The sequence below is a fragment of the Platalea leucorodia genome (genome assembly GCF_965183815.1).
Source record: "Platalea leucorodia genome assembly, chromosome: W".
Taxonomy (NCBI): Eukaryota; Metazoa; Chordata; class Aves; order Pelecaniformes; family Threskiornithidae; genus Platalea; species Platalea leucorodia.
Window position 1 is genome coordinate 461605 of NC_138859.1, and position 14041 is coordinate 475645.

Genomic DNA, 14041 nt, shown 5'->3' on the forward strand with positions numbered 1-14041 from the left:
CCAGTTCCTGCTGGTGGGAGGGAATGTAGAAACCAGCCCTTGCGTGCCCTTCCTGGCAGGACGGAGACAGTCACGGGTCCAGCTCATCAGATTTCATTAGCGCTGAAGCGGGCAGCGATGCCAGCCGCTGTCTGAATGCCGCGAGGGCCACGGGAGGAGAAGGGGGATCTCCAGGCTTGGCTTCTCACAATACGGCCTTTCTGCCTGCTTCCCGTGCCAGCAGGGGCCAGGCTGCCGGCAGCACGCTCCCAGCTGGGCACATCCCTGTTTCAGGCTCCAGCTTGCTCCTCTCAACCCAGAAAACTGCTTCCTTGAGCATCCGTATGGGAAATTTCCTCGTGCCTCCCTCTCCTAGCTTGGTGTTTTGGGAAGGAGCTTTGTTGCGGTCCCTGCAGCGTCACCCCTTGCCCGCCGGCATGCAGCGGGATGCAGATGCTCCCACGACCTGCCGAGTCTCCCGGTGCTCGAAGCCGGTGGAGCGGTCCTGGCTGCTGAAGGGCAGGGAGGGACAGAGAGCCCTGAGCAGCAGGAGCTGCCCTGGCTCTGCATCGGCGCTGGCAGCAGCCCGGGGAAAGTCCCTGGGCCGGTCGGTCCCGTTGGCTGAAGCTGCTCAGAGCTGGGGTTGCTCCAGCGTCAGCACCTTCACAGGGGTCCTTGCAAAACCTCGGCGGCAGAGATTGCTGATGGCCAGCAGGAAAGGTGGATAAAGGGGAAGGGAGCTGATGGAAAGACCCATCTGCCCTTCCCTCCCCATCCCCGGCTCTTTTGCCACCGCTGTATTTTCGTACCCGGCTTCTGGAGGTGAGCAGGTCCCAGGAGATGCTGTGGCTGGAGTCCCAAGCGACCTGGCCTTGGCGAGCGGCGACAGGGCAGACTGGAGTTTCCTCTCCTGAGCCAGTGCGAGTCTGCCGGTTGAGTGATGGTGTTAAATAGGGTGTACCCGAGAGGCAGCCCTGCTCAAAGAGCCAAAAAAACCCCTATCGCTGCTGGCTGGCTGCTCTCTTGAGGCAAGGACAAGGGGGATGAGCTGAAGGTCTGCACCACCGGCTGGCGATAATGTCCTTATATATAAGGATATATACGTCCTATATATATTGTCCTTATATATAAGGATAAATGTCCTTGTATCTAGTCTGAATCTCCCCTCTTTTAGTTTAAAACCATTACCCCTTGTCCTGTCGCTACAGGCCCTACTAAAAAGTCTGTCCCCATCTTCCTTATCGGCCCCCTTTAAGTACTGCAGCGTCCCTGCACCCAGAGCCATCCTGCCTGCTGCACCCCACGTGCTTGGCCCTCCCCGGTGCACGTACACCCGAAAGCTGGACCTGGCTGCCTGCCCTGGGATCGAGATTTCAATCTATTTAAATATTTGAGAATATTTTTAATTACAGGGGTAGCTGGAATGTCGCCCCTGGGCATGGGAACTATTGCAGCCAAAGGTGCTGGCGGAGCGTGTGTCAGAGCTCCCAAGAGGCAGGAGCAGAGCTCTCGGCACCCTGCCCCGTGTTGGGGAGAAGGTGCAATCCCTCTCCTTGCCCTGGTGAGAGCGAGCCCTGGCTTCCTTCACTGCATCCTCCCGATCTGCAGCTTCTCCAGTGTCCCAGCTGGCATTTCTCGCCCAAAGCAAGCTCAGCACGTGGGGAAAAGCGGCACGGCAGCATGGAAAATGTTACGCAAAAGGGATGCTGGGGCAGTCACGGGGCCGCAGCTGCCCAGCGACTGGAAAGCAGGAGGTTTTCGAGCAAGTCCCGGGGAGCCAAGAGCCTGGGATTCCCTGTATGGCTCCAGCTGGATCCAGGCCGTGAGCGGCATCAGCGTCTCTGCTGTTGGGTTTCGGAGGGGGGACTGGAAGGTGGCCTGTTGTGGCCGTGGGGGTGAGCCGAGGCCAGCCCAAGGGGCTCGCTGCCAGCCCCCCTGGCACGTCACTTTGCAAAGAGATGGTGTGACAACAGCTCGGGGGGAGCTCAAACTCCAGGGGTGCGTCTTTCCTTCTTCCACTGATTTTTTTTTTTAAGCTTCTGGGCAAGTCTGGCTTCGGTTGGGCACGAAGTCCTGCTCCCACCTGCTTTGGGTGTCAGCAGCTGCCTCCCACCCAAAAGATGGGGTGCCACGCCAGCTCCGGGGCTCCGCTCCTTCCTCCTCCCGAGCATCCCTGCCCTTCCTACCCCTCCTTGCTACAGCCTGACTTGTCTCTGCTTTCGGATTACGCCCCGTCTAATGCGCAGCCGGCAGCTCCCCGGGATCCAGGCGGATGAGAGGTGCTTATAGAAATGCAAGGTCACATCTGCGGGTTGAAGGCAAAACACAGACCGGGCTCCCGACTGCTCCACCCTCCTCTGCGCTTTGGAGGCTTTGCTGGTCCTGGTGCAGCATGATAAGGGGGGGATTTCTGCTTCTGAGGCAGGATCTCTCCTAAAAGCAACTTTTCTTGTTTTGCTCGGCTCCAGCACCCACCAAAACGCCGGCTGTGCCGTGCTTGCAGCGAGGCGGTGGGCATCCTACCGCAGGCTGGTGGGGGAAAACAGACCCCAAATAGGCTTCTCCTTGGAGCCCCGGTGACTCTGAGCCAGGGCTCTCCTTGCGTAGTGCAAACACCACCTTCCCTCCTGCTCCTTTCCTGGTTTTTCCAGGCTTTGCCGGTGTCACCGTGTTTCCTCCTCCATGCTAACGTTGACACAAGGATCTTCTGGTGCATCCTCTGTTAAGCCCCGGCAGCTGATATCCCCGGCCTGGGGTGTTCAGGAGGATGCTGCAGGACTTTGGTGGTCAAATCCCTGGGAATTCAAAGAACGGTTCTCTGCAGCACCCTTCCCTTGGCCGCTGGGCTCCGTTCCTGCCGAGAACCAACCGCTTCTGCAAGAAAACCAGCTCGCATGGCCCATGGCCTTGAAAGGCTTTAAAGAAAATGCCATTTTCATGCCCAGAGCCCCTCACCTGGCGATTTACTGCACTCCCCAGCAAGGAATCGCGTTGGGGAATTGCTGCCGGGCGACTCTCGCTGTGGTCGGTGTGCGTTGCTCTTTGCTGGACCCGATTCTGTCCAGAACAAGCCACCAGGTTAATCCCGGATCCTTTGTTGCTGCAAACCTGGTATTTCATGCCCAGTACATCATAAGCTTTGCTGCTCTCCAGCGCTAATTCGGTGTTGATGTGGGCACCGGTGCTTTTCTGTTCCCTCATCTGCTCAGAGGCTCTCAGCGTGCTGAAGGGAGGCGGGGTAGGGCTGGCGAGGGCGGCCGCAGGGGAGATGCCGGGGTCTGCACCCCCACCTCATCCTGCGTCTCCCTGGGGGCAGGGCCTGGACCCGCTCCAGCTTTTCTCTTCCTCTTATTTTTTTTATTAAGCTGATTCGACCAAGGATTCCTGCAAAATGGGATTGCAGTCGGTTGGAAGCCTTGAGGTTTGAGGTCTGGGGTGACTGACCTCCGAGATGCTGGGGCACGGTCCCGCACACGATGCTCGGGTCCCCTGGCCCCAGCCCGGCCAAGGCTGTATTTCTAAGGACAGCAGAGCTCCCTGCCCGCTTTGCCCCGTGCTTTCTTCCAGGAAGCGCAGGCATTTTTTAAAGGCCCTAAACACCCACCATTAAGTGGTTTGCTGAGATTAAACAGACCCTTGAATCAGAGCTCCGTGTTTGCCCTCACTGTTTGGTTTGTGGGCTCAGCATCGCAGCTTCTTATCTTATCACATAACGAAGGAGCCCTCGCCGAAGGGAGGACCCAGACGTGGTATCAGCCGGCGGAGCCCGTCATGCAGCCGTATTGCTTCAGCCGGGGAATTTTCCAAGGGAGATTTTGCTGCCTTTTTCCTCCTGCAAAGCTGATCCACCCGGGAATCCACCCCTCGGCTTCAGCAGTCACCCCTCGAACCACTTGTACCTCTCCTGCAGCTGTTGAGCAGCTTGTGAGGGGGATTTTTCGTTGTTGAGCTGGGTCCTGCTGCAGCTTCATGCCGAGGGGTGGTGGGTGGCAGGGCAAAGGGAAGCTGGTTTGATACGGCCCTGCGGGCCACCAGCCCCACAGGGGTGGAAATTTTGGCCGAAGTGCCGGGTGTGCGGAGAGCTGGGCAGGACGGGAGGACAGCCCCGTCCACGGCTCCTTGGCCTGTTTTGGGGATCATCCCGGGTGCCATGTGTTATCTCCAGGGCGCTGAGCAACCTGTGACCCTCTTGGCTCCAGCATCCCTAGCCCTGGCATATTTATCAACCCCCTGAGGTATTTTTCACACTCTGCTAGCAAGCAGAACGGCATCTGTGCCGACGGCCGGGAAAGCAGGAGTACGGCTTGACCCGTGTTTGGGGCAGAACACGATGCCAGCGGTGCCCAGCCAGGCATGGCATCCAGCTCTGCCCGTCCGTGGCTGAGGCTAAATCCCCGCGGTGGGCTTACCGGTGACACCAGGACAGCGAGGAGCTTCGCTGAGCATTTTTCTGGTGCATTTTCAGCATCCCTGTAAAGAGACGTGGCCAAGGCGTGCCCTGTGGCTGGCAGAGTGTCTGCAAAATGAGCTGCCAAACTGGTTTAAACCTCATCCCTGCAAAGGGTCAACGCGGGCGTGAGGCGAGGAGAAGAAATGAATATTCAGGGTCTGACTGCCCCAACGCATGAGCTCGGGCACTCTGGTGCTCTGCCGGCTCCCGTGCCGTTCTCCAGCCTTGCAAGCGCTGAACTGGACATCTCTTGGCTACGCTGCCTCGCTCAGAGCTGTGCCAAGGGAGTTATTCGAGGAGGAATGAGTTGCAAAGCTTTGATGGGGTCCAGGTTTGGCATGCTCCGTGGTTAACGGCTCTTGCAGGGGGTGTGTGTGTTGCTCCAGAGATGAAGCGAGGGTGGCCAGAGCCCGTGTAGGGACTCGATGAACTTCAGCTTTTGTTAAAATAATGGTGTAACTGCCTTGGCATCTCCTCGTCCCGCTGCCAGGTGATCTCGGGGTGTAACCTTAGTGGAGGGGACTGCGGCCAGAGCACTGCAGCCGGTGCAGGGGAGCTTGGCGTGGGCTGGTGCCACCGAGAGCTGGGACCTGATCTGCCCTGCCTCACCCCGGGGTGATGTGCTGACCCCCTGGGGAGATGCACGGACCCCCTAGTGCTGCCCCCGGTCTCCATCCCCAGCGGCAAGGCTGTTGATCGCTGCTCAGGACCTCTGAGCCCCTCTTATTCCTCATCTTCTCATTTCCTTGGAGCGCAAGGACTGCTTTTAATAGACCCTTTCAGCAGGAGAGGGACTTTATAAAGCTGCTCTCAGCCCAGGCTCCGAGTCCGTCACCGTCCGCAGTTCCCTCGCCCCGAGTCCTCGGAGGGTCAGCTCCAGGAAAGACGCCAGGACAGATGGACACCCCGCAGGCTTGGACAGCGAGCTGCCTTTTCAGCTGGAGTCACTGGAGATGCTGGCTGGCCTGGTGTCATTTGAATACTAATAAACCACACTTTTTGTTTCAACTGTAGCCCCTTTGTAAAAGCCTCGGCGGGCACAATGCGGCCCCCGGGCGCTGTAATCTGCCCGGGGGAGCCAGCACAGCACATTTAATGCATTCAGAAATCAAACAGTGCTGATAGAGGGCTTTCCCCCAGCCCTCTCCCCACACTGCTAGGTATTTAAAACAGCCAGCTTGGCGCTTTTCCCGCATCCCAGGTCTCAGTTGGTCCAAAATTCAGCGAGCTGCCTTGGTGCCTGGTACAATAAAAAACAAACAGGAGGTGAAGCCTGCTGGGCTCAGCCCTTGGGTCTCGGGGAGCAGGACCCGGGGCTCCTCTCGGCCAACACAAAGGGAGAAACTCTGCTTCCCACGTCTGCCCCGGGAAGGCAGCAATGAGGCCCCGAAGGTCTTTTGGATTTTTTTTTTTCCTCCCCGCTTTCCTGCTTACACCTTTCAATCTTGCCTTCGGCCAGAAGCCACATGCCAGGAGTGCACGGGATTCCTGGGGCAGGGCAGGTTGTCCTGGGCCAGGCAGCCAAGCCTGAACACGAGGGGTTTTTTCCCCTATAGCAAATGCTTCGCCAAACTCTAGTGTTTCGACAGCTGGCTAGCAGGGTTTGAACCGCTTGGGCTGGAGATTTAGGAGCTTTCGCCAGCATCCTGCGTCAATAGGGTCAGGACCGGGTCTGCCGCCTTCTTCCTTATGGTGCCTGAGGCTGGAGCTGCTCTTCCCTGGGAGCTCCGCGCGTTTGGGCCCGGGCTGGGCTGGACAGGGCCGGTGGGGTCTGTCCTCGTGCCGGCAGACACACTCCTCCCTCGTCCACCGCCTCTGCGCTCCCTACCCAGGGCATCAGGATACGTCTCAAAGATATTGCTCTGATCCCCGTCAGCCGTGGGGGTGCCGGGGTGGAGAGGAGCGGCAGGAAATATGGCCGCAGCTCTGATAAAATAAAAAAAAAAAAGAATGAAATAATGAAAAAATATTAAAAAAAAAATCATACCTTACCCTCATATTTGTGAGGCGGCTGGTTACTTCCTCGCTTGCTCCAGGGCTGTCCTGCGCGGGCGCTGATGCTGCTGAAAGGGACCTGCCGAGGTAAATGGCTGTTCTTGTCTGGGCTCCCGCAGAGGATGGGGACTTCTTGGCGCTGGACCTCGGTGGCACCAATTTCCGCGTGCTGAGAGTGAAGGTGTCCGACAATGGCCTGCAGAAGGTCGAAATGGAGAATCAGATCTACGCCATCCCCGAGGAACTCATGCGAGGCAGCGGGGTGCAGGTGGGTTCAGCCCCTCTCCGCCCCATCCCCGCTCTCCTGGCACCCCCCTGACTGCAGGGCTTCCCCCACCGAGGGGAGCCACCCCTCTTGGGGCAGTTCTCCGGCCTGAAGGGAGGGCTGGCATCACCCCAAGACCCTGAGCTGCGTCATGGCGTTGGAGCAGCATCCTATTGCTGCCTTGCCCAGCAGGATCCGGGTAGATCCTTGCCTTCCTTTGCCCGGAGCTATTAATTCCTGACACCAAGTAGCCATGACGGGTGAGGACCACGGAGATGTCATGTGGGTGACAGACCACCGGTCCCTCGAGCGGGCAGGGATGCAGGCGCTGCTCTGGTCCATCGTCTCGGTCGGGGCAGCGGGGTGAGGCTCTTTGCCTTTTTTTCAGCTCTTCGACCACATCGCTGAGTGCTTGGGCAACTTCATGGAGAAGCTGAAAATCAAAGACAAGAAACTCCCCCTTGGGTTCACCTTCTCCTTCCCGTGTCACCAGACCAAGCTGGATGAGGTGGGTGAAGGTCTCGCCTCCTCGTGAGGGTTGTGGCTGCGCCTGGGATGCAGTGGGATGAGGGCAATAGCTGTCCCACACCAGTTCAGCTTGTGCTTTTAATTAGGCTCGTTGGGTGTGGGTAGCATGCAAGGTCCTGGTGCTGCTGGGAGCAAAGGATGTGTCTCGGGGCTTGCAGGGGTCTAGGAGGTGATGTTTAACACGGCTGGTCGCTCCGTGCTTCCACTCTGCATGGATGCCTCTGTGGAAAGCAGCATTTTTACCTCTGCAGACAGAGCTCAAGGAGAGCAGCTGCGGCGGGGAGAGCAGCTCCGGCCGCCCGCAGCCACAGGCAGCCCAGACGTGCCAAGCATCACATCCCCCGTCATGCAGCCAGCGCAGGGAGAAGGGGGGTCACCCGCCCCGGCTGCTCACCATGCTCCGGGCAGCCGGGAATCGATGGCTGTCAGCTCCGCTCAGCTGCGCCGGCTCTCCGCCGGGAGCTGGTGACCTCGCTGGGAGACTAAACATCTCGGCCAGCAGAGCCCAGCCGAGGCACGTGGCCCCTCTCCTGCCACCCACGGCCTCTGCTGGGCTCTGGCCCTTGGGAGGGGCTGGTGCTTTCCTTGCCCTTATCTCACCCGGCTTCCCGGGCAGGATCGGAAAGGAGGGCGGCTCCATGGCGTGCTGGCGATCCAGCACGTCCTCCCCAGGCGGGAACGCGGCGGCATTTTGTACCAGGGATGGGGCAAGTCGCGCTCTCATGCCTGAGCGATTCAGCAGAAGTAACGAGGGAGAAGATTAACGCTTTCCTCGTGGTAGTAGTGAGGGCTGTAAAAAAAAAAAAAAAAAAAAAAAAAGAAGCTGGGAGAGGAAGCATCCGTCCCAGGTGACCTTGTCTGGTTTGCTTCTCTCCGTGCCTCAGTTTCCCTATCTGTAAGGCAGGGCAGGCGTTTGCCTCGCTAAGGCATCTGGGGCTGTAGGGTTGGAGATTTTGAATGCAATCGAGTCCTTTCCCTTCCCCCAAGGCTCAGCGCAGCCTTCGGCCGGGCGACTGCGATGGCTCTGCGGGGTGGGGACACACCCCGTGCCTCCGGCTGCAGGGGACGGCGAGACCCCGTCCCACAGGGTCTGGGTCAAGGAGCTCTCTGTACGCCCGGGAACAGGTTTGGCTCCAGGGCTCCATAAAACCCAGTCACGGGAATCACGTTCCCTCCTGCTGGCAGGAGCAACGAGCGACTCGCATGCTATTTCGTGTCCATAAACTTTATCTGCGCGGAGATGCAGAAATCATTGCTGATAGCGCAGCTCGCAAGCCGATAACAGGGAGGGACTCACCTGCGGTGCTGTGTGTCCGTCCAGCCTTGCCTCGCAGCGGGGAGCCCTGGAGACACATGGCTTGGTGGGTCTGTCCCCCGAGCGTTCCTTCTTGCTGTTTCTCCGTAGAGCATCCTCATTACGTGGACGAAGGGATTCAAATGCAGCAGCGTGGAGGGGAAGGATGTGGTGTCGATGCTGCGCAAGTCCATCAAGAAAAGAGGGGTAAGAGGCTGGGTAGGTCTGTCACCTCCGGGGGCGGTGGGACAGGGGCACGCGGCTCCCCGGGAGAGGATACGTAAGGCTCCGCGCCTTGGCTCCCCCGTGACAGCAGAGACGTTTCGGTCTCTTTTGGCCATGCTGACTCAACCTCTCCTCTCCACCATCTCAGGACTTTGACATTGACATCGTGGCCGTGGTGAACGACACCGTTGGGACCATGATGGCCTGCGGCTACGACGATCATAACTGTGAAGTTGGCCTCATTGTCGGTGAGCTGCAGCGAGGGGGAGAACTGGGGTTCATCTCTCTATGAACTCCAGAAGGAGATCGCGTTTCTTGCAGGTTTCAGGGTCTTTTTGGGGAAAAAGAAAGGTGATAGCGATGTTAGAAAACCAGCATTGCCCAGTGTTTGGTTTCTTCCATCTTTGCTTTCTATGGTGCATTTGGCTGTCACTGATTATGGGGAATAAGGGAAAGGCAGCATGCTCTCTCACCACATCCCTGTGCTTGGTTCAGGTACCGGTACCAATGCCTGTTACATGGAGGAGATGAGGCACATTGACCTGGTGGAAGGGGACGAAGGTCGGATGTGCATCAACATGGAGTGGGGGGCCTTCGGTGATGACGGCGTGCTCAACGACATCCGGACAGAGTTTGACCGCGAGATAGACATGGGCTCGCTCAACCCTGGCAAACAATTGTAAGCAGATTCTTGGCTTCGGCTCAGGTTCGGGGTTTGCTCGGCATTGTCTGTCCTCCTGTTGCGCTGGTGTTAGCGGGACCGAAGAGGTCATCCTAGTTAATTAGGTCACCGCGTCCTCCGCCGTGCCAGCTACGCCAATGCAAACAGGGGCTGTATCACAGATTTGGGTTGGTACGCCCAACTGAACCACTCAACACCCGCTTCCCTCGGGAGCCTTTCGCTCGAATGAGTTGATTTCTGTTTCTTTCCCCTGCCAATGAAGTTATCTGCCAGCCAAGGCAACACCACCACCTAATGTCCACATCCAAATCCAAGGATTTCCCATTCCCCAGGTGGCTTCTGGCAGCACAGGTGGGATTGGGGGGGGTCTCAGCAAACTGACAGACCCCCTTCAGGTAGCCATAAGCTCTCCTTGCAGAACGATGGTTATGTCAACATGGCTTTATTTTCTCAGTGATGGGATAAACTACTCTGGAAAGAGATTACCTAGATTGCCTTTGGGCCTGGAAGGCTGCCAAGTGTTTTTAAGGTCAGCCTGTGGCCACCTCACGGCACACGCAGCCAAACACGCACCTTCCCGTCGGCAGGTTTGAGAAGATGATCAGCGGGATGTACATGGGAGAGCTGGTCAGACTCATCCTGGTGAAGATGACCAAGGAAGGGCTCTTGTTTGGAGGAAATCTCACACCAGATCTGCTCACTACCGGCCACTTTGAGACCAGATACGTCTCTGCTATTGAGAAGTAAGTAGGATCCAGATGGTTTCCTGGGGTGCCAGCCCATCTCCTGACATCTGTGCTGGGGGAAAACAGGACCCATCACAGGGCTATCCACCGAGCAAACCAGGACACTTCACAGTGCAAAAGTTGGATTTCCAGGCATGAATCCTTTTTTGTCCTGTGATGTGCAGGGAGAAAGAAGGGCTGCAGAAAGCCCACGAGATCCTCACCAAGCTGGGCCTGGAGCCATCTCACGAAGACTGTGTGGCCACCCACCGCATCTGCCAGATCGTCTCCACCCGCTCAGCCAACCTGTGCGGGGCCACCCTGGCAGCCGTGCTGCGACGCATCAAGGAGAACAAGGGGGTGGACCGGCTGCGGTCCACGGTCGGCGTGGATGGCTCCGTCTACAAGAAGCATCCTCAGTGAGTCCGTGGGGATAGGCACGGCTGGCGGGGAGAGAGGGCGAGAGCGCAGAAATCTGTTCCTGCCAGCAGTGGATAAAGCTTGGCGCAAGCAGAGCACCTCCAAATATTCCCCTGGGCACCTCCGTTTGGATCCCAAAGGGGCCCCAGTCATTTGCAACCCTACGGGGTCACATCACCCGTGGTGGCATACTCAGGTCCTCTTTCCTCCTCCGTAGCTTTGCCCGGCGCCTCCATAAGACGGTGCGGAAGCTGCTGCCGGACTGCGAGATCCGCTTCGTGAGGTCAGAAGATGGAAGCGGCAAAGGGGCAGCCATGGTGACGGCGGTGGCCTACAGACTGGCCGCCCAGCACAAGGCACGGCAGAAGATTTTGGAGGCGCTCAAGCTGAGCCACGAGCAGCTGCTGGAGGTGAAGCAACGGATGAGGATAGAGATGGAGAACGGGCTGGGCAAGGAGACGCACGCAGAAGCAACGGTGAAAATGCTGCCCACCTACGTGTGCTCAACTCCAGACGGGACAGGTGACGTACCGTGTGTATAAGCCCACATATGTCCTGCGTAGGGCAAAGAGCCAACATCGCTGCTCCCAGCATCTGCACCGCGTGGGGAAGGGCTGGGACCTTTGCCATGGCCAGTTCCTCTTTGTGGTGGGAGTGGTGCAAAGCTTTTTAACCTCCAGTGTGGTACTGGGAAAAGCGGCTGAGCCTCCGGGACATTCTGCACTTGACTTAACACAAAGCCTGGCTTTCACCGCGGTTTTCACCACCGCAGGTTTCTCACCACCATTGTCCTGGGTTGTGCTCCCAGTTCTGTTGGTGGCTTGTGTGTGCACCTGCCCCTTGGCTTGAAGCCCTGTGATCACCCTGAGTCTGGAGCAAACCTCTCCATCCATCACCTTCCTGCCTGCACCTGCTGCTCTCCATTCCCAGCCGCGTCTTGGTTTCTGGTCCTCTCCCAGGACGAGGGCAGATTCGGATCAGCTTTGTGCCACGTTCGCGATGCCCCTTGTTGGGATCTCTCCCCTAAGGATTCTCTCTTGGGTTTCAGAAAAAGGAGATTTCCTCGCCCTGGATCTGGGAGGCACCAATTTCCGTGTGCTGCTGGTGCGCGTGAGGAGCGGGATGAGGCGTGGCGTCGAGATGCACAACAAGATCTACTCCATCCCCGTGGAGATCATGCAGGGGACGGGCGAGGAGGTGAGGATGGGCAGCTGGAGGTGGAAAACCAGGGCATCTTCCCTGGGGCGGCAGGAGAAGCGGCAGGCAGTAGTGCTGCTGACCACAGGAGCGGTTTTTGCCTTGCTCTGCTTTCCAGGGTGCAAAACCAGGAGGGTGGAGAAGGCCGGTGCTCTCCTGCCTTTAGAGCAGCGAGTTCTCCCCAAGGCTCTGCTGTTCGAAATGCGCTTTAGGAAGCTTGAAACTGTTTTTTAGGTTAGAAATCCTGTTATTCCCAGGCATCACTGAACCTCCCTGAATCCCACACACTCCACAAGGGCAGATAAGCATCATCTCTGTTTCCCAGATAGAGAAACCACAGCACAGGCAGTAAGAGACGTCCCCAGAGTCTTATTTGCAGATGGAAAGAGTTTTGCAAAGCCCTCCAGGCGGTGCTCAGGGACCGGGAGTATTGCTGGCAGGAGGCTCCGGGGATACCATGCAGAGGGACGGGATTCCCGTCACACCCCTGGTCACCTCCCTGCTAGCCCCTCCATCCCTTCTGGGTGCAGTACGGGACCTGCAAGGTGGAGGTGTCGCAGGGATGCGACCACGCTGTCGGTGGGGAAGAGGATGAAAAAGGAGCTGTTTGGGGCTTGCTCACCTCACAGGGTGCCACTGAGCAGCACGCCGGTCTCTTCAAAGCCCCGTTGGGGACACGTCTCCAGTAGGTCAGGCAGGCTGGCGTCCAGCTGAGTTTCTTGCTGTGATGGTAACTTCTCCTTTTGGCTTTGTGCACGCAGCTCTTTGACCACATCGTCCACTGCATCTCCGACTTCCTGGAATACATGGGAATGAAGGGTGTATCGCTCCCACTCGGATTCACATTCTCCTTCCCTTGCCAGCAGAACAACCTGGATGAGGTAACCCCAGCCCAGCTGGTAGCATGCACGTCTGGTACCCAGGGCTGGCTGAAAAGCCGCAGCGCCCTGGCGACCCCACGTACCAGCATCAATGGCCACGCGGCAGGGCAGGCAGGGACCCGAGAGAGGGGGGAGGCAGGAGCTCAGGGCTGCCAGTGCTTCTGAAAAGCCCCTTTGCTGCATCAAAGCAAACGCAGATCCTTTGAGCTCTAGAGAAAACCCAGCTGAGGCATCCTCCACGCGCGAGGGTCTGACCTCCACGTGCCCGGCAGTGCCCACCGAGAGCTGTGATTTACCGCAGGGTGTTTCCACAACAGGCAATTCTCCTGAAGTGGACAAAAGGTTTCAAGGCGACCGGCTGTGAAGGAGAAGATGTGGTGAACCTGCTGAAGGAGGCAATTCACAGGAGAGAGGTGAGTGTCCACGTAGCTGCGAGAAGCCGGCTGCTTGCTCCCACACCCCAGCTGTCTTTGGCATCTTTAATTGGTCTGTAACGCAAATTAATGGGCTGAGCGCAGGGCTAATGAGTGTCTGAACTTTAACAACCACCCTTAGTCAAGACTAGAGGTTGGATTTTCAGACCCCGGAGCTAAGAGCTGGCTTCTGGCCAGGGCTGGAGCAGGCTTGTCTTGCTGCGAGCTGGGGAGACGCCATGCTCCTTTCCTCAGTGCAGACCACCCAAAGCTGCTGCCCTGGGGGCCGTTTCTGGCGGGGCTGTCCCAGCGTGCCAGCTCCTCTGCAGTCGTGTCTTGAGGTTTGAGCGTCCACCTGCAGACACGCGGGGCTGCAGGAGGTGCATGGGTGCCCGGAGGACTCCATGCTCAGCAGACGGGTCCTTTCCCAGTCACGGGTGCAGACGTAGCAAGCTCTGTCCTCCAGGAATAACCCATGCAATCCCATCCCTCTGCAGGAATTCGACCTGGACGTGGTCGCGGTGGTAAATGACACGGTTGGCACCATGATGACCTGTGGGTATGAAGATCCATGTTGCGAAATTGGGCTGATAGTCGGTGAGGACTGCAACTTTCTTCTGATGTTCCTCCGCCCGCGGTCCCAAACCTGCCCCCGTGGGGTGCTCCTGGCTGCAGGAGGTGTCCGAGGGCTTTCATCTTGCGTACACGCCCCGCTTCTCCGGTGGCCCTATTGAAAGATGCTTCTCTCTGCAGGCACAGGCAGCAACGCCTGTTACATGGAGGAGATGAGGAACGTGGAGCTGGTGGAAGGGGAGGAGGGCAGGATGTGCGTCAATATGGAGTGGGGGGCATTTGGTGACAACGGGTGCTTGGATGACATACGGACAGAGTTTGACACGGCGGTGGATGAGCTGTCTCTCAACCCTGGGAAGCAAAGGTGCGTGGTGGCTTTGGGGGGCTGGGGAGGGACCCCCGATGAGGGTGGGT

General features: G+C 58.1%; 1 protein-coding gene across 2 annotated transcripts in view; it reads left to right on the forward strand.

Moving 5' to 3' along the window:
• The window catches only part of LOC309601860 (hexokinase-2), a 30796-nt gene that overhangs the window by 10074 nt on the left and 6681 nt on the right, over nt 1-14041 (forward strand). For both annotated transcript variants that reach the window (XM_082335069.1, XM_082335070.1), the window contains exons 3-15: nt 6544-6692; nt 7078-7197; nt 8623-8718; nt 8885-8984; nt 9232-9415; nt 10006-10161; nt 10329-10562; nt 10781-11085; nt 11612-11760; nt 12522-12641; nt 12959-13054; nt 13552-13651; nt 13808-13991. In XM_082335069.1, coding sequence (XP_082191195.1) covers nt 6544-6692; nt 7078-7197; nt 8623-8718; nt 8885-8984; nt 9232-9415; nt 10006-10161; nt 10329-10562; nt 10781-11085; nt 11612-11760; nt 12522-12641; nt 12959-13054; nt 13552-13651; nt 13808-13991 — 1993 coding nt within the window. The remainder of the gene's footprint in view (nt 1-6543; nt 6693-7077; nt 7198-8622; nt 8719-8884; nt 8985-9231; nt 9416-10005; nt 10162-10328; nt 10563-10780; nt 11086-11611; nt 11761-12521; nt 12642-12958; nt 13055-13551; nt 13652-13807; nt 13992-14041) is intronic.